Here is a 20,654-nt window from a genome sequence, read left to right as displayed (position 1 = left end):
TCTGACTGTAAGGGGCACTGGGCAATTTCAACTGATGCAGAACCTTTTTCTGCCTTACAGTCGACTAAAGGAAATTTCAAGTAACATCACATTTTCTGTTTTGGTATTTGACGATAAAAGAATCTTGAATCTCTTGAATCTTGATGTCTCTCTACAGCTCTGTTTCCTCATCACTACCGATGCTTCCACCTTTCTTTGTATCATCTACAAACTTAGCCACAAAGCCATTTATTCCACAATCCAAATCATTAACATACAACATAAAAAGAAGCAGCCCCCAACACTGCTTGAACACCACTGGTAACCAGTAGCCAACCGGAATCAGATCCCTTTATTTCCACTCTCTGTTTCCTGCCTATCAATCAAAGCTCTACTCATCTTTCCTGTAATTCTATGTGCTCTCATTTTACTAAGCAGCCTCATGTGCAGCACCTTATCAAAGGCCTTTTGAAAATTCAAATACACAACATCCACTGCATCTCCCTTGTCTTGCCCATTTGTGGTTTCCTCAAAAAATTGCAGAAGGTTTGATAGGCAAGGTTTTCCATTCAGAAAACCATGCTGACTTTGGCCTGTCTTGTCATGCACCTCCAGATTCTCCATAATTTCATCCTTGGCAATCTATGTTAGGTCAACAGGTCCATAATTTCCATTCTGCTGTCTCCCTCCCTTTTTAAATTGAGGAGTTCTTGCAATTTTCTGGTCCTCTGGAACCATGCCAGAATCCATTGATTCTCGGAAGATTATTACCAATGCCTCCGCAATCTCTCTGACTATTTCTTTCAAAACCTGAGGGTGCATTCCATCTGGTCAAGGAGACTCGTCTACTCTTAGACCATTCAGTTTCCTTCTCTCTGGTGGTCGTGACTGAACTCACCTCCCTTCCCTGACACCCTTGAAAGTCAGGCATTCTTCTAATGTCTTCCATAGTGAAGACTGATGCAAAATATTCATTGGTTTCCTCTGCCATCTCCTTATCTCCCATTACAGTATCTCTAGCATTATTTTATATCAGTCCTACTCTCGCTTTTTTTTTAACTCAATATATTTAAACAAAAAATGTTGCTCTCCTCTTTGGTATTATTTGTTTGCTTTCAAATTTCATCTTTCCCTTCCTTATGGCCTTAGTTTCCTTCTGTAAGCTTTTAAAAGTTTCCCAGTCCCGACTCTTCCCACTAATTTTTGTTTTCCTTTCTGCCTTTTCTTTTAGTTTTACTTTGACTTTGACTTCTCTTGTCAGCCACAGTTATGTCATTTTTCTCTTCAAATATTTCTTATCTTTTAGAATATACCCATCCTGCACCATGCAGAAACTCCAGCCACTGCTGCTCGGCCATCTTGGCTGCTAGTGTGCCTTTCCAATCAACTTTGGCCTATTCCTCTCTTATACTTCTATAGTCCCCTTTAAATCCACTGGTATACTGACATCTTAAGGGAACTTCTTGCTTGACAAACTGTGGAGGTTCAGTGTCAATCCTCAATCCAGTTTCTGGGGTGAGATCTCGATTGGAAATCTACCTTCCTTGAAGAATAAAAGGCTCTGACTCTTCTCCTTCAAAGTTTTTTATATTGTTCACGAGTTTGTGGGAGTTGCATTACCCATATAGAGGAAAAAGGAGCTTCCCTAACATACAAGTGAAACGGTTTGTATACCCTGCCGCGATCTAACTTAACCAATCATAAAACAGTATTTTTATCATGTGACAGGTATTACCCTATCAGCATCAAGCTATACACCATTCATTCACAGATTGCATTATTCCACAGACCAGTCGCGTAACTGGGTTCTTCCTTCTTTCCGGCATTGTGCTCGCTGGACTCGAGGTCTAGGAAACTTCAGGCTAGAGGAAATTTACTAGCTCGGTTGGGATTGCCAAACAACATGTCATTATCCCATTGTCCAAATTATATTGATCTTCAGGCTCAGCAAGGTTTACCCAGCAACGCACATCATCATCCTATTGCTCAAATTACATCAATCTTCTACCAAACCTATTAGAATTTTTTGAAGAAGTGACAAGCAGGTTGGATAAGGGAGATGCAGTGGATGTTCCCTATTTGAATTTTCAGACAGCCTTTGACAAGGTGCTGCACATAAGGCTACTTAACAAGATAAATGCCCATGGTATTACAGGAAGCATACTTACATGGATAGAGCATTGGCTGATTGGCATGAAATAGAGAGTTGGCAATAGAGGAATCATACTCTGGTTGGCTGCCAGTTACTATTGGTAATCCACAGGAGTCTGTGTTGAGCTGCTTCTTTTTATGTTGTACATTAATGATTTGGATGATGGGATGAATGGCTTTGTGGCCAAGTTTTCAGATGATATGATGGTAGGTGGAGGTACAGGTAGTGTTTTTTTTTAATTTTTTATTTTTCACACCATAAATCACATTAGCCATGATATACACTATTTCTTTTTCACACATATACAGTGACTTTTTCTCCCCCCCCCCTCCCTCCTCCCAAGCCACCCCTCCACCCCCCCCCCCTCTCATCCATTTTTGGTATACAATCTAGGTTGCATTAAGCCAGTCAGACAATGTTGTCATTCAACAAAAATACACCAGAAATTCTACTGAGTCCATTCTTTTCTTTCCTTCTCCTTCCATCAACTTAGGTAATGTTTGTCCCCGGTAGGTTTTCGCTATTGTATTTAATGTAAGGCTCCCATACTTGTTCGAATATTTCAATATTATTTCTTAACCTATATGTTATTTTTTCTAATGGAATCCATTTATTCATTTAAATTTAGTAGTTTCTTCCTTTTAATTTGGTTATGTATTCCATTAATATTTAAAGTCATATAGTTCAGCGTAGCCCTTTTATATTTTGTTTATCTTCTCTTTCCGTTTTTCCATCATTACCTTTCCTCCTTTTCCATTTCTGTTTTCTTATTTTCAACTCTTTATAAGACAACATTCCTACAACATCCAACATTTTCCTTATTCTCCTATTTCTATCTTATTTATCCCCAATCTCCCCTTCCCCACCTGAGTTGTCCTTTATCCCTTGTCGGACAACCACATCTCCCCTCTCCATTTGGATGTTGAGGAAACAGAGAGGCTGCAGAAGGAATTAGACCAGGGATGGACAAATTACGTTCCCCAGGTCAACTGTGGCCCATTGTCTTTTTAAGTGGCCCCAGGGTGAATTTTAAAAAAATAAAATGTAACGTAGCCCATTAGAACATAATCTCTAACAATAAATTGCACTGTCTGTACATTATACTTTTTAGTTTCAACACTAGATGTCACTGCCATTTTGACCAACTACTAGACTGACCATTTCAATGTTACTCATTCATAAAAACGTTTACCTCAATTTAAAAAAAATCATTTACCTCAGTTAATCAAACATGGCAGAACTGAAAAGATGGAAAATAGGAAGGGAGAGCTGAAAATTTCAGGCACAGTGGGAAAATTAATACTTTTGCACAGAACTCCAGGGGAAGCGTGTTTGCTTGATTTGTTAACCTTAATAGCCTATCTACAGATTTACATTGTGTCATAATCATTAAGGTGGACACTTGGTCCATGAACTGTATTCGCTGAGTTATGATGAATGTTGGAAGCTGCAACATTGAATTATGATGAATGTTGGAAGCTGAAAGGTTGTTTCCCATGCCATGGTAGGAGAGTCGAGGACAACAGGGCACAACTTCAGGATTGAAGGATGTGTGCTTAGAACAGAGGCGCAGAGGAATCTGTTTAGCCAGAGGGTGGTAAATTTATGGACTTTGTTGCCATAGGTGGTGTGTAGGCCAGGTCATTGGCTTAATTAAAGGCAGAGATTGATAGGTTCTTGATTAGCCAAGGCATCAAAGGCTATGGGGAGAAAGCCAGGCATTGGTCTGAGTGGGAAAATGGATCAGCTCGTGATCAGATGGCGGGTCAGACTCAACAGGCTGAATAGCCTATTTCTGCTCTGGTGGTCTTGTACTATTACCTCTGATTTTAGCTTCTCCCTTTCAATCTGTAGGGGGAATTCTATCATATAGTGTTCACTGCTACCTAAGGCTTCCCTAACCTTCAGTTCCCTTACCAACTCTGGTTCATTTCACAATATCCAATCCAGAATTGTCATTTCCCTGGCTGGCTCAGTGACAGGCTGTTCTCAGAAGCCAACCTGATGGCATTTAATAATTCCTTGGGATCCAGCATCAACCTTGTTTTCCCAATCAACCTGCATATTAAAATCCCCCATGATTATTGTAACATTGCTCTTTTGCATGACCTCTCTATCTCCCTCTGTAGTTTACACACTGCATCCTGGCCACTGTTTGGAGGCCTCCCATCAGGGTCCTTTAACCTTTATATTTTCTTAATTCTGCCCACAGGGATTCTATACATTCAGATCCAATGTCTGCTCTCTCCAACTATTTGATTCCATTATTGACCAGCAGAACTACCCCACCCCCTATGCGTACCTTTCTGTCCTTCTGATACAGCTTGCATCCACGTAAATTTAGTTCCCAACTGTGGTCTCCTTTCAGTCACGACTCAGTGAAGGCCACAATATCATACCTGCCAACTTCCAGCTCTGATACTAGATCATCACCCTTTATCTTATACTACAGGCATTGAAATACAAGACCCTCAGTGCTGTATTCATCACCCTTTTCAATTTTGTTTCCAAAGTACCCCAAGTTAAATCCTCAATCTTATGCTTCCCCATTGATTACCTAATCCTTCCTCACAATCTCACTATGCAGTGTATCTTCTGGCCTATTCACTGTCCTATCATTCTGGTTCCCATTCTCCTGATAAACTAGTTTGAACCTTCCCCAACAATTCTAGCAAACTTGCCCAGCAGGATATTAGAGCCCCTCCCATTCAGGTGTAACCCTTCCTTTTTCCACAGGTCCTACCTTCTCCAGGAGATCCATGAATCTAAACCCCTGCCCCCTGCATCAAGTCTTCAGCCACATATTCATTTTTAAAATTTAGACTTGCAGCATGATAATAGGCCATTTTGGCCCAAGAACCTGTGCCGCCCAATTAGACACAATTAACCTACAAACCCCCCCCCCCCCCAGTACATACTGAATGGTGGGAGAAAACTGGAGCCCCTGGGGAAACCCACATAGACATGGGGAGAACATACCAACTTGTTACAGACAGTGCAGGTTTCGAACCACTGTCCTGATTGCTGGTGCTCTAACAGCATTGGACTAACCACTACACTAACCATGCCGCCCATTCATCTGCCATAACTTTCTATTTCTGACCTCACTAGTACATGACACAAACAGCAATACAGAGATCATCGCCCTTGAGGTCTTGCTTTTCAACGTCCTTCCTAACCCCTTATATTCCCTCTTCAGGATCTCCTCATTTTTCCTCTCTATGGCATTAGTGCCAAAATGGACCATGATATCTGGCTGCTCACCCTCTCATTTGAGAATGCTGTGGTTTTCATATAAGATGCCCCTCATCCTGGGATTTTGAAGGCAACATACATCCAGGGAGTCGAAATCTTCTTCACAGAACCTTCTGTCTGTTCCTCCCTAATCACTATAGCTTTCATCTTCTCCCCACATCCCTTCTGAGCTGAAGAGGTAGGCTCTGTGCTAGAGATCTGACCACTACAACGTGGTCATTCATTCATAAAGGGTATCGCAGCTAGAAGTTGGCAGGTATGATATTGTGGCCTTCACTGAGTCGTGGCTGAAAGGAGACCACAGTTGGGAACTAAATTTACATGGATGAAAGCTGTATCAGAAGGACAGAAAGGTACGCATAGGGGGTGGAGTGGTTCTGCTGGTTAATAATGGAATCAAATAGTTGGAGAGAGCAGACATTGGATCTGAATGTATCGAGTCCCTGAGGGCAGAATTAAGAAAATATAAAGGTAAATCATTCCCTTAACAGTATCCAAAACATTATACTTATTGTAAAACACAAAAGATGGCAGATACCTTGGTTGAAGTAAAAACATAATGCCAGAGAAATTCAGTAGGTCAAACAGTGTACTTTATCTGGCAAAGATAAAAAATACATAACCAATGTTTTGGACTTGAGCCCTTCATTCACATTTTGTCCATACAGCATTGTGTTTTTACATTATACTTATTGTTGAGTGGCCGAGATAGGTAGGTACCGTGACAGAGGTGCACCAAAGAAGAGGTTCAAGGACTGCCTAAAGAAATCTCTTGGTGCCTGCCACATTGACCACCGCCAGTGGGCTGATATCGCCTCAAACCGTGCATCTTGGCGCCTCACAGTTTGGCGGGCAGCAACCTCCTTTGAAGAAGACCGCAGAGCCCACCTCACTGACAAAAGGCAAAGGAGGAAAAACCCAACACCCAACCCCAACCAACCAATTTTCCCCTGCAGCCGCTGCAACCGTGTCTGCCTGTCCCGCATCGGACTTGTCAGCCACAAACGAGCCTGCAGCTGATGTGGACATTACCCCTCCATAAATCTTCATCCGCGAAGCCAAGCCAAAGAAGAAGATTGTTGAGTGGAATGGCCACAGGAGTGCTCTGCACTGACTGCCTATTCCCTTTTCCTCTCCTAACAGTCACCCAGTTACCTGGCTCTTGGTTCTTGGGTGCGACTGTCTCCGTATAGCTTCTGTCCATCACCTTGTCTGCCTCTGAATGCTTTGAAATTCATCCAACTCCAGCAACAGTTCCCTAACATGGTCTGTAAGGAGCTGAAGCTGGATGCATTTTGCAGGTGTACTCATCAGGGAAACTTGTGCTATCTCAGATTTTCCACATCCTGCAATTGGAGCACACCACTGGTCGAACTGACATCTCCACTATCTACCCTGGTTGTAATGAAAATGTCTTCGCTGACATCATCTGAAATTGTGCATGTCCTCAGCCTCTGCTCGCTGAAGCCCCCTGTGCCAAAGCCTCTAACTCACCACTGTTACACTGGGCGACTCACACACCGACCATTCCGACTCTGCTTGCACCTGCTAATGTATCATGATTTGTTTGGCCCGCTAAAACACTGAGATACGCGAATGCTCCTTTTTAAACTCTTCTCCTGACCTGTGCGTAACTTTCTCTCCTTACAATTCGACTGCTCTGGTAATTTACCTACTACTACTCTTCCAGGATCCATATGCAAAGTTTTAAACAAGAAAACAAACCTCTTTTGTTCTCTTCTCACCCAAGTTCCACCTTGTGAGCCCAAGAGCAAATGCTTTCTTCACACTTGTGAAGAAATGCATTCTTGTTAAAACTGCAGCTGCAAACCAAACCAAGCAGAAGAGGTGAAGTCTGACCCTGTCAACTCTCAGTAACATTGAGACAGGTAAGTAATAATTTTAACTGCTCCCTCAGATGAATTCCTTTGGGGTAGGAGATATTACAATATGTCACTAAAATGATTTTTTTCAAGGAGAATAGACTAAAGGGAGCAATTATTATAAAATTATTTGATGTGCTTAGTGAGCAGAGGATCACACAACACACAAAAATAATCTCAAACCTGGAATCTCTTCCTCCTGGGCAGAGTGTTGCTTATTTGAGAGACAAGGGGCCATGGTCTTAGATATGATTCCAAGTTTATTGGTGCCTTTCAGAGGGAACTCGATCTGCATCATTTAACAAAGGTATGCAGGTTAGAGTGACGGTGATAGTTGAAATACTCTGCAAACAATAAAATTTGAACTGGCCATTCATTTATCGCTATTTGTCAAAGTATATTATGTTGGTTTTCTACATTTCCTTGGATAGCAATATTAAATTATAACACAACTGAAAAGATTAACTGATTTATCCAACTGTTCTGTGTGCAGATAAATTATTATACTTTTGGTGCTATAACCGTATCACCTTGTCACAACATGGATTGCTAAAACAACATTGTCAAGTTCACTGTCAAATGTGGAAACAGTGTTAGCTTCAATACAGTATTACTCTGATGGATGACATTTAACAGGAGCCCTTTCACCATACAAGTAAAACCCTCCAAGTATTAATTAAACATGTCATGCTACAATGATGGAAGGCTTGCGGTCAAGTAGAAGAGTGCCCCAGGGGATTAGAGAGATTGGGATAGGATGGTGAAGATCAGTGGAACTGGAGCTGGAGAAGCTCAACACATCATGCAGCAATGATGGGAAGCATGAAGCAATGTCAATTGCCTGGTGATTTCCATGGATGCCGCATGACCTGCTGAGTTCCTCCAGCTCTCTTGCGTATTGTGGGTGGAGGACAGTCTCTGCCAAAGGAATTTAAGACATGGGAGCCAAAGAGACCCTGCAAGCCTGCAGCAAACAGTTCTTGGTTGGAGGTTGACAGGGAGGTCTCCAAGCAATAATACCACTTGTGAACTAGCTCCTTGGGAAAGCTGACAAGGGTTCTGTGAGACTGTTTCTGAAGGAGAAATAGATAATTTAAAAAAAAACATTTATCAGAGCGGTGGTTGAAAATCACTTTGGAAGTGTTGTGTGATTCTTAAAGCCACCTGAGAAAGTTTTATATTTGAAAAGATGCTGGCACAAAAGTAATCATGAAAAATCTTGAATCGAGTTTCTCACTGAGTGCTAAAATACTCAAACACGCTGTATTCTCTGGGTCAGTTGGTTTTCAACGGTACAGAACCAGTTTCATTTGAGATGTGCAGTGTAAATTCTGGTGATTAAGTTGCATGCTGATTAATAACATTTCCAACTCACTCAGAGATCTTCATTCTCACAGTGGTGTAAATCTGACTAAGAAAAAACTACCAATTAACAGAAAATATCAAATAATTCCTCCCCTGAAGCTAATCTGGGAGATTACATGAACAGTAGCAATCATAAATTGATTTATCTGCATGGAGTAACAGACTCTGCTCTCTTGAAAGTGTACACTGAATGAATGTTCATCACCCCAGCTGAAAGCATTGCTCCACAATTCTAGAGAAACAGAAGGAGCATTTAGATGGTTTGGTTCAGTTTATTGCATACATGTCATGGTGTCAAAAAATTACAGCTCAAGTGACACGCCAGAGATAACAAATATTACACTGACATTCCTGTGCAATGTTAATGGTGAGCTGTACCATTAGAGGTGCTGTCTTACATATCAAACGTTTAGTTGATAGGCAGATGTAAAATATCTGCCAGCACTCTTTCGCAGATAAGTGGGAATATCCACCAACTAATATCTCCAGTCATTGTGAGGGTGCTTGTGTGCCCAAATTGGCTTCCTACATTGCAATGGTGAATAATGACTCATATTTGTCCGATTGAGTGCAAAGCATTTTGAGAGGTCCTGAGATCGTGAAAGGCATTATATTTCTTACCAAGTATCTCATCCAAGCTCCATCCTTAATTAATTTGTAAACAGGTCCAAGGTTGTCCACAGCTGTTTAGTTTGATGTAAAGGGCTGCAATTTTTTTAATGAAATACTGGTGATTTCCTGCTGTATGTGATAAGGCATTATCAGTTCTTGGCTTCAATATGGACCTGGGCAACTGTCTTAGGGTGGTGATGATGCCAATATGTCTGCTCAACTTTAAGCTTAATATCTTATTAATGTCGTCGGCGAGTTGGGATTCCAGACCAGAATGCTAGTTTTGTTGGCAATTTGTTTTTATTATATGAACAGACCAAGAGGTGGTGGATGGAGGTTGAAGGGAGAATAACAGACCACCAATTGTCTTCTGATCTCTCAAAATCTTAAAGGTCAACAACAGTTTTATTCTTTCGGAAGCAGCCACCTGGCTGCTTTGACCTGGATCTGGAATGTTGCAATGTTGTAGCAAGTCCTGGACATTCCATTGCTCCACCCTCCAACTATTCAGTGTGATGGGATTTCAAGTCTATGTTGCTGCTTTAAATTCATATACTTGGTGAACTTTATAGATCTCAGTACAGATAGTTGCAATTGTTTCAGTGATGCCAGGATTTCAAAAAAAGGATCCCAGACTTTCACCACTCTTTTCTGGAAAATGTGATTCCTTATTTCATTCCTTAACACCTGGGTGGTAATTGAAATGTAGCATCCCTGGGTTTTGCCCTTCCTCTGCAGATGCAATAGTCTCCTCAAGACCAACTACTTTCAACTTTAATGTTACTCACCACTGCCCAGGACTCAACTCATCCTGCTGCTCAATGGATTCCTTATTCATGACTTTGATTCCAAAAGAATTAACAAACGCTGATGAAATGTCTGTGAAACATGAGTTCCTTTCTTTTGTGTCATAGAATGCCTGTCATTCTGAGTACTTTCAGCATTGGTTGTCTTAGATTTCCAACATGCATTCCATTTGACATCATTTTTTTTAAAAATGTGGCTACCATCCTGTTTACTGTCTTCTGACCACTCTGTTCAAGTCCAGCAAAGCTTTGATCCTAAATTTTGTTTTTGACCTTGAAACACTCTCTGATGTTGTGTCTTCTTTTTTCTGCTACCTCTAGCAGTCCCACAATCCTCTTCACCCCTTCAGTTTTGACCGTGTGCATAGCATTAATCTTAATCTTGCCACCACCAGAACATAAGAAGAAGAAGGAAAATGCCTCATGGCCCTTTGACCCTGGTCTACTATCTCACTGATCTTCCTCAATTTTATTCTCATGGCATCTCCATAATTCTTGGTTTCACATAGAGTCCAAGAATCGCTCAATCTTTCAGCATACTCCACAAACAAGCATCCATTATGCTGTGCTGGAGAAACTAGGCAGGCTACGCAGAATCCATAGGAAGTAAAAGGCAATCAACATTGACCATTAACTTTCTGTGGGATGCTGCATAACCTAAGTTTCTCAGGTTATATTGCACTAGTTCCTGAATCTGCAGATTTTCTTGTTTATCAATCATCCATTATCCTCTGTTCTGAACAGTCCTAATATTTACCACCTTTCAGGTTAAGTACATTCCTCTTGAACTCAATCCTAAATATCTGATATTTTGTCTTAGACTATGCCCTTATATCCAGAATCTCCTGCCAAAGAGGAAATTTCATCTCAATATTTGAGGTGTGCGCTGTTTTGTAATTTTATGTTTCAACGAGATCACCTCCCATCCTTCTGAACTCCAGAGAATATGGAAATAATCAACCTTCCATCATAGGTAGACTTCTTGTCATAGCAGTTAATTAAGTAAAGCTTTGTAATACATCTCCAAAGTAGGCTCTGATAGCACAGTGGTTACAGTTCTGGCCTTGAAAACCAGGGGTCACGAGTTTGTTCCTTGCTGGGGCCTCATTTCATTGAGGGGTGCTGGTCAAACTGGCGACTCTCTGTCTTCCTTACAGTCGACAAAGTTAAAGAATTTCATGTATGTTACATTCTAAATGTAGTATTACATGACAAAAATGAAACCTTTACCTATCATTCCTGAGATAGGGAGTCCATGCTTGGCACAGTGCTCCAGCTCTATGCAAGAGAAACAAAATTTTCTGATGTGACGTTAACTCTCTGACAATCAAGGTCACTTGCCTTTTTAATTGCTTTCTAGTTTCCTGTGATTCTTGTACACTCTCTGTGAGTGACCAGAGTTAAATCATGACCATGTGTGCTACCTGTGTGAAGTTTACCTGTCCCCTGTGATTTCATTGGTTTCCCCTTGAATCTCAAATTCCTTGAATACCAATATCATATTTCCTATTTTATAATCCATTGGGCCAAGGCAACCATCTGTGTGTCCGCAGTCAACATCTGAAGATCTCTCGGATGTGGGCCATTTGTCTGTTTTTAAATTCATTACTTTCTTAAGACTCTTTCTTGATTGATATTTGTTTCATCTTGTATTCATATGTGTGAGTTCTTAAGATAACACATGGATGAAGGAAAAGGTTCTTTACTTTAAAGTTGATATGAACAGCACTTGAGGCATGACATGAGGCTGCAAGTCTCCATTACAGATACAACATACTGTGTGTCCTGCTCTGTGTCAGCCCCTGCTGGCAGCCAAGTATAATCAAACAGTAAGGCATTGCTAGTTGCATTGCAACCATGATCACTATCATTACATCTCCTTTTTTTAAAACAAAACTAGCTTTCTTTTAACTAATGTTTTCTTTGTATAATTTTGCAATTTTAACTTTAACACCAATAACTTATATTTTCATTATTATCAACATTGTTAACATTTTTAAAACTTGTTTTGTGTGTTCACGTTTACATACATTAAAACTTGAAGAATGAAAAAGATAGCACTACTTCATTCTATTACAGGAGTCTTTAAATTAGCTCCCTGAGTCTCTTAGGAGGATTCACATGTCTTGACGATTTCTTCGCAGAACAGTACCTTCATCTGTCTGAATGGTGTTTGATCTTGGTTGGACTTCACAAAAGACAGTTCCCTTTTGAGTCCATTAATTTGTTTTGTCTTTTAGCCTTACTTGGTCACCAGTGTAGAGTTCCGGTAGGTTTTTTGTTCCTCTGTCAAAGTAATATTTTTCCTTTTCTTTCTGTTGTTCTTTGAACTTCTTCACTTTCTCCCCCTCTTTAGTTTTTTGGAGGTTCTCCTGAATGGTTATGTTTGATCTTACCCTACATCCCATATGGAGCTGTGCTGGTGACATACCATACTCGATCAGTGTTGGGCGGTATACTAGCATGCTCTGGTAGAAGTCCGTTCCACTGTCTTTTGCCTTGTTCATCAGTCTTTTTACTGTCTGTACTGATTTTGTCACTAGACCATTGGACTGTGGAAAATGAGGACTTGATGTGATGTGTACAAAGTCCCACTCTTTGCCAAATTGTTGGAACTTTCATTTGCAAAACTGGGGTCTATTGTCAGTGAAGTCCTCGCCTGCCATGCCATGTCTGGAGATTATGGCTTTCATACCTGCATCTGCAGTGGTGGTGTTCAGTCTGCACACCTCTGGATACAGGGAGTAATCATCTGTGACTACCAGATAGTCCTTCCCTTGACATTCAAATAGGTCAGTGCCTACCTTCTGGTAAGGACTGTGTGGTGCTGGGTGTGGCTTTAGTGGTTCTGCAGGATTGTTTGCTTGATATTTCCAGCATATTGTACAGTTTGACACTTCATTTGTTATATCATTGTTGATTCTTGCCAGTACATCACCTCTCATGCTTTTTTCTTACACTTCTTGATTCCGAGATGTCCTCCATGAATCCTTTTTAGCATCTCTTTTCTCAGACTCTTTGGGATAAGGATATTACTTCCCTTTTAGATGATGTCTCAACCACTGCTAGTTTTTCCCTGCAGTTCCAGTACTCTGAAACGTCAGGCAAGCAGTCTTGCTTTATGTTGGGCCATCCATCCAAGATGTTTTTTCTCAGTTGTCTCAGTGTTTCATCTTTGTTTGTCTCTGACTTTATGAGTTCAATTTTTGCATCTGATATGGGCAATGCACTTGTTATCATGTCCATGAAGGCATTCATGTCTTCATCCATTTTGGTGTTTGTGGGCTCTCTCATGTCAACAACTCTAGACATCGTGTCTGCTGTGTACATGAGCTTACCCGGAGTGTATGCCTCATTCAATGTATAGCATTGGAGCCTAATCATCATTCTTTGTATTCTAAGTGGACATTTATTTAATGGCTTTTGAAACAATGCAATCAAGGGCTTATGGTCTGTCTCTACACTGAGTGCTTGTCCTGACACAAACATATACGATGCTTAGCACATCCTTTTCAATTTGAGTGTATTGCGTCTCCGCGTCTGTCATTGAGTGTGATGTATATGCAATGGGTTGCCAGTCATCATATTTTTGCAGAAGAGCTGAACCAAGTCCACAGTGTGATGCGTCTGATGATATTTTGGTGGGTCTCGCTGGGTCGTAAAACCTCAGAACTGGTTCCTCTGTGAGCAGTTTCTTTAGTTCCCTCCATGACTTTTTGTGCTCATGACTCCACTCCCATTCAATGTTCTTTTCTGTTAGTCTTCTCAATGGAGCCATCTTTTCTGAAAGGTTGGATATGAATGTACCTATATAGTTGACCATTCCATTAAACCTCTGTATGTCCTTTTTGTATTGTAGCCTTGGCATGTCCCCAATGACGGACACCTTTCTGGGATCTGGTCTGATGCCTGCACTGCCAATAATATCTCCTCCAAATGTTAGTTCTGTCACCCCGAGCTGGAATTTCTCTCTATTCAGCTTTAGGTTTGCTTTCCTTGTTGCTTCCAGCACATTCCTTAGTCTTTCATCATGCTCCATTCTCATGGTTCCCCAGACTATGATGTCATCCATTGAGGTATCATAGGTTCTCATAGACCATATGAATAGTTTTGTGATACATTTCAGGAGCTGAGGCAATTCCGAATGGTAACGTTAGGAACCTGTATCTGCCAAATGGACTATTGAACGTGCACAGTCTTGGACTTGCTTCATCCAATTTTAATTGCCAAAATCCTGATGCTGCATGTAACTTGCTGAAAAACTTGGCATGTGCAAACTGTGATGTGATTTCTTCATGTGTTGGAAGCTTAAAGTGTTTTCTCTTTATTGCTCCGTTTAGATCTCTTGGATCCAGGCAAATTCTAAGCTTTCAATTATTTTTGTTCACATCAACGAGTGAACTCACCCACTCCATTGGCTCATCTATCTTCTGAATCACATTCAGGCTTTCCATCCTGTCCAACTCTGCATTTAGTTGCTTTTGAGGTGCAAATGAAACTTTTCTGCATGGATGTATTATCGGTGGCACACATTTATCCACTCTGATCATGTGTTCTCCTGGAAGCAGCCTAGATCCTGAAATAGGTCATTGCACTCATCATAGATGATCTCTCCTTTGCTTTCCACAATGAGTACTCTTTTTACCAGGTTCAGTTTCTCACAGGCTGTTAAACCTAGTATGGCCTGTACATCCTTTGGTAGCATGATAAATGCTAGCATGTGCTCTTTGTCCTTGTGTTTCATTTGACCATGTATTCTTCTTGCACTGGTATATTGGTACCTGAATATCCTGTCACCATCACTTTTGTTCCATCCATTTTTGGTCTCAGTCTAATCTTTTCAAATTCAGTCTCTGATATTACATTAATTTGTGCTCCACTGTCCAATTTAACTGAAATGTATATGTCATTCACTTTTAATCTCAAAATCAAGACTCTGCTTTCTTTCTTGTTTTCAGTCACAACATTTACATAGAATTCCTCTATCTCCCTTTCATTTTATGCATGAACCTTGCTTTGTTGCACTTGGTTTCTACAGAAACAGGCATAATGGTTGCTTTTCTTGCACATATCGCATGTTTTACATATGTTGGACACTGTTTTGGTAGGTGTTGTCCACCACATTGACAACATGTCTTTTAATTGTCCCTTTCATTTTTGTTCACTGGCCATGCCTCTTTTTCTACTTTGGTGCACTTTTTGTTAAACGGTTTATATCTGTTCTTGCTCCCTGCATCCACACTGCAGCTAGTTTCACTGAACAGCTCTTTTACATGCAATTTTACAGTTTATGTTGCCCTACAGAGTGCTATGGCTTTTTCCAGGTCTAGAGTTTGCTCTCTTAGCAGTCTTTCCCTTAGACTATTATCTGGAATAAAACACACGAGTCTGTCTTTTATCAGCGAGTCTTTTAGTCCACCAAATTCACATGTTTTGCTTCTATTTCTCAATTCAGTCATATACTGATCAATACTTCCTTCTGTTTTCTGTATACATATGAAAAATCTGTGCCTCTCAAATGTCACATAACATTTAGGTATGCAGTGTGCCTCAAACTGTTCCATTATTTTTTCCAGTTTAATTTTTGTCTCCAGCAGGAAATGTGAAGTTTTATACACCTCCAGAGCTTCATCACCCACATCAAAACTGATGCTTTCACTTTATCACTTTATCACTTTTCTCGTCAGCTCTGACTGCCACTAAATACAATCCAAAATGCTGTTTAAATCTGTTCCAATTTTCAGCTGAAGTTTCGGTGGTGGATGTAATCCTTCCATTTTTCACTTTGTTTGCTTCTCTTCACTGATCAGTTGCTGTCTTTAGATTTTACCTTTTAAAGTATTTCCTTCTAATTTTCTACGTCTCATTTCTGACACCATGTTTCATCTTGTATTTGAATGTGTGAGTTCTTAAGACAACACATGGATGAAGGAAAAGGTTTATACTTTAAAATTGATATGAACAGCACATGAGGCATGCCATCAGGCTGCAAACCTCCATTACAGATCCAGCATACTGTTTTTCCTGCTCTGTGTTTGCGCCTGGTGGCAGCCAAGTATAATCAAACGATAAGACATTGCTAGTTGCATTGTAACCATGATCACTATCATTACAATATTAATTACATTTTTCACCATAATTTGTACTTTATATTATCTAAAAAGCATGTTTATTATCCATGTGTAAGTATAGAAATATAATTTTCTCCATTCGTATATGGATGGTCCACTTCACATTGCTGTTAGCTCAATGCTGTTACAGCGCCAGCGATCGGGACTGGGGTTGAATCCCAATCTGTCTGTAGGGAGTTTGTACCTTCTCCCCGTGTCTGCGTGGGTTTCTCCCAGGTGCTCCAGTTTCCTCCCACCCTTCAAAATTTACTGAGGTTGAGGATTAATTGGGTGTAATTAGGTGGCATGGGCTATATCCCTTTGATGGTCCTTACGATGTACTTATGGCCTACTCTAATATATTCTTACATGGCTAAGTTGCCATATTTTGTTTGATAATTATCTTGTGATGAAATATAATGTGTCACATTTCTTTAAAGGTCTGTATAACTAAAGGTAGTTTCCTTAGCTTTAGTGAATCACTTGACAATTTCCAAATTAAAGCATCTAACTTCTAGACATTCCAGCTCATTCAGCTTTTGTTCATTTAGCTTTTTTACCCAAGCTCTTATGTAAAATGTGGACTGAATCTCTTTCCAGAAAATGTGTGGTTTGATTCCAATCCAATTTATACCTGAAACAAAAATAATTTCAAAGGTTATCAGAATTCATTTTAAACTGGTACTCTCTGGCATGAAACTGCTTAAACAGCCAGTCATCGAGAATATTGCTCCAAGCTTTTCCAAAATGTTTGTCTTATAATGTTTTTGGCCCAAAAAGTAGGATTGCCAATCCCTGTCTACCCAACTCCCCATCCTTTGGTCCCAACTCCCCATCCACCTTAATTGAGAAAGGAATCCCAGAGCAGAAAATAGCTACAATGTAATGGCAAAAAATATTTGCTTTCACTTTGGCCAATAAGCTGGTGGAATTGCAGCCTGCCATGTCTCCACAACTGGGAGTTACAGGTATATCCCAGGCATCTGATTGGTAAATGTTAAAAGAGGAAATTGTCATGGCATTTTAGGCTTCTCACTGTGACCAGGTTAACAACACGTATACATTGTTAGTGGCCTGATCACTGAATAATAAGATAAAATAACAGAGGTTGCACTTTTTTTATGATGGGATACAAATTTTTGCCAAGCTTTGCAACTGTAGTAATTTGTTTTGTAAAACAGCTTCTCTCATTTTGCTAGATTCCTCACGGCCTGAGAAGAAAGAAAGCAAGTGCCCCACACCAGGATGTGATGGAACCGGACACGTCACAGGCCTTTACCCTCATCATCGCAGTTTGTCAGGCTGTCCACACAAAGACAGGGTTCCCCCAGAAAGTAAGTGAAAAGGAAGTTCAGAGCGCAAGGTAACCCTACTTGTAATTTTCAAAAATATGAAGCTTGCCATACCTCTCAAGAGAATGCCATTTTCTATTAGTTTTGTTGGAGTACTGACCTCTTCTCATCCACAAGATGAACCGTGTGCTTTTTTCACTTCTTGATAAATCACAAAACAAATTACAGGGGAAGCATGAATTTTGCACACTGATAGGGTCAGGGGTGGGGGGAGAGAGGGAGAGCACAGGAGTGAGAATGATGGTTTATGTTAGTGAATCAGTATTCTATTTAGACTTAACCCAATTGACATACATGGATAACAGAATCTAATACAGTGCCAACCAAGCTGCCAGTTTGTTCTGAACAAGGATGTGCTATGGGCAAGGTCTAATTTCACTTATAAAATAAAATGTGGCTGGTCAATAATCTAAAGAGGATCTAAGATAATTTCTGGGTAACATTTTTGCCACTGCAAGTGGAGAATTTTTTCACATTGTGGCTCGTCCTCACCACTGAAGTTAGTGTCACTCCTTTTCCGTCCCCTATTGATCTGTGGCTTGACCTAGTATCCAGTTTAATCCATGTTAACACCAGACTGGAGCTCACAAACTGGCCACCATGAGAAAAAATTGAGGGATGATGGGTCAGGGTCAGTGCAGTCTGCCAGCCTATAGTTCAAGTGCAGTAAAATCACAAGCATAGATATCCTGTCTCTCAGCAAGTTTTCCTGATTTATGAACACTCATTGGAACAAGCAAATACTCTGGTAGTCTTTAAAATGAATCACCAAATTTGATGCCATATGGTCATGAAAATAGTAAGTTGATGAATACTGAAATTAGAAATTTAATAGAGTATAAAAAAAGGAAAAATAATAAACACAAAATAATTGAAGAAAAGGGCAGAGGAACAGAAAATACAAAATATAAAATTGAATGCCAGCATTTGTAGAGTCATTAATTTTATCAATATCTGACACTTCAAGTAATTGACTGATAAACTAGAAGCTGGTTAAGATAAAATATCTTGCCCTGAAAAATATAAATGAATCATGTGGAAATTTAGAAACAATTCATTTTATTCCAAAGCAATTTATTTATCCGTGTTTGCGTTCCTGAGGTGGAACTTGTAGTGTCAGTTATTTTAGCTGTGCGCAACTGCCTTGAATTCAGATTTTAAGAAAGGGCCCACATTTCTGCAGTCCGCCTCATTTCCAGACGCACAACTTTCATAGTTGTGTGTATTAGGAAATGTTTCTGAAGAGAAGTGATGAAATTGGAAGGTTTGGAAGGAAATTCTGCAAGAGCCGTAACTTTACTGCACTGAAACAGACACTGCTTGGGAATAATTCATACTGGCAGCGATTTCATTGTACTGAGAAATATTTATAATATCTGGAGATTAACTATGTCAGTAATTGCTAAAATAGGCAGTGTGCATTCTTTGGCCAGTTGAAGGAGCCAAGAATGAGTGATTTGGCATTATTGGATGAAAAAAGCTTGAGAATAAATATGACTATTGGTTACATCAAATTATGACTCCCAATCTGGATATTTCCTCCATGGCTTCAGCTACTGTTACTGGGCTTCCAAAAACTACAGCATGTAAGACCTGATGACCTGTAACCATGAGTTATCAGCCAAGTTTCACACACTTAAATAATAATATCCTCCTGGTAGTGTGATTGTCTTTTGGAGTGTAATGGAAAGAGGCAAGATGCGGGTGATGTCTTCATTAAATGTTATCTCAGTTCATAAACTCTCTCTTCGTCTAGTGATCTTGGGTCATTTTATTTTCCAGTGAATGACAGCTACATAATAAATATGCATATATTCATCCATTTTAATCATTTATCAGCTATGAACGGAATCACATCCTGAGCAATTTCAGAGGACAGTTCAGAGTCAATCGCATTGCTGAAGTCAAAAGTTACATAAACTAGAAGCTTTGTTAAGATAACATCTCTGAAAGGTATAAATTAATCAGGTGGAAATTTAGAAACAATCTATTTTATTCAAAAGTTATTTATTTCACCATATTTACATTCTCCAACTCCCGAGGTGGAATTTGAACGCATCTCTAGATCATTATTACAAAGTTCTGGAACACTAGTCAAGTAACATAACCACTATGTTAATATGCCGAAAAAATTGATTTTTGAAGAAATTAATCTCTGGAACAAAGAATTAAACCAACTGAATCCTATATTTATAGAATTGCTCTATTGCTATTCAATATATACCGAAGATAATCAAATAAAATGTACTTTTCTTCTTGGTTGTGCTATTTCTTCATTTCCTGTGAAATTAATGTTGGTGGAGAAAGGTTTAATAACCATTTTTAATGTTGCAATGAAGGAGGCGTATTATGTTTGCGGATTGGAGCAAGAATTGCCTTAAGGCATCTTCATGGATGGTGGGCAATGTTCAAATTAGGTTGTATAAATTTGTTACTTGGGCAAGCCAGCATAATGTACCTACAAAACAAAACAATGTCTGGGATGTTATTGTTGGATGTTGGAGCCATTCAATGCAGAGATTCAATGATTATACCTTTGAGGTGCAGGTGGGCAATCTACCTAGTTCCACAAATCGTTTTCTCTGTCCCTGATGTTACTATTGGAGCATTACTCACCAAATAGAACTCATGGTGGTGAACTATCAGACTGTTTTGGTTCCAGCTGCCACAAGATCTATGCTGGCCTTGAAAAGTTACGTTTGTTATTTGTCTTAGAACGTGTTTGTTTTTTTTTTAATTGACTTCAAATAATTAGCTCAGATGTGGAGATGGGCAAACCTCATCTTTGATTCATGGTTAAGTTGACAGAAAGGAAAATTAGATTGAGTGCATATTTGCATCCCATTATATTGATATACACTTTGAAACACCCCCAGTTGAACTAAATAGAATAAAGAAGTATATTGGACTGAATTATATCAGCTTCTTGAACACATAAATTAGAAAGTTGTTGCATGAACTAAAATGGTGAAGAGATGAGACACTCTGGTCCAATCTTTCATCTGTTGAATAGAAAAAGGGAAAGTTTGGCTTTCTCACAGCAAAAAAAAATAGAAAAATATCAGCTAAATTAATAGTATAGGCTGAGATTATGCTGAATATTTTGAAAGGAATTGCTGGTGTCAAGAGCTTCTGGTCAT

The 20,654-nt window shown here is 39.8% G+C and overlaps 1 protein-coding gene across 1 annotated transcript in view; it reads left to right on the top strand.

Moving 5' to 3' along the window:
* LOC138736530 (myelin transcription factor 1-like protein) overlaps window positions 1-20,654 on the top strand; it is a 461,086-nt gene that overhangs the window by 206,647 nt on the left and 233,785 nt on the right. The window contains exon 8 of the mRNA XM_069886189.1: window positions 17,362-17,496. Within this exon, the coding sequence (XP_069742290.1) occupies window positions 17,362-17,496 (135 nt within the window). The remainder of the gene's footprint in view (window positions 1-17,361; window positions 17,497-20,654) is intronic.

The sequence above is a fragment of the Narcine bancroftii genome, chromosome 6, assembly GCF_036971445.1.
Source record: "Narcine bancroftii isolate sNarBan1 chromosome 6, sNarBan1.hap1, whole genome shotgun sequence".
Taxonomy (NCBI): domain Eukaryota; kingdom Metazoa; phylum Chordata; class Chondrichthyes; order Torpediniformes; family Narcinidae; genus Narcine; species Narcine bancroftii.
This window is presented reverse-complemented; position numbering and strand designations above follow the sequence as displayed.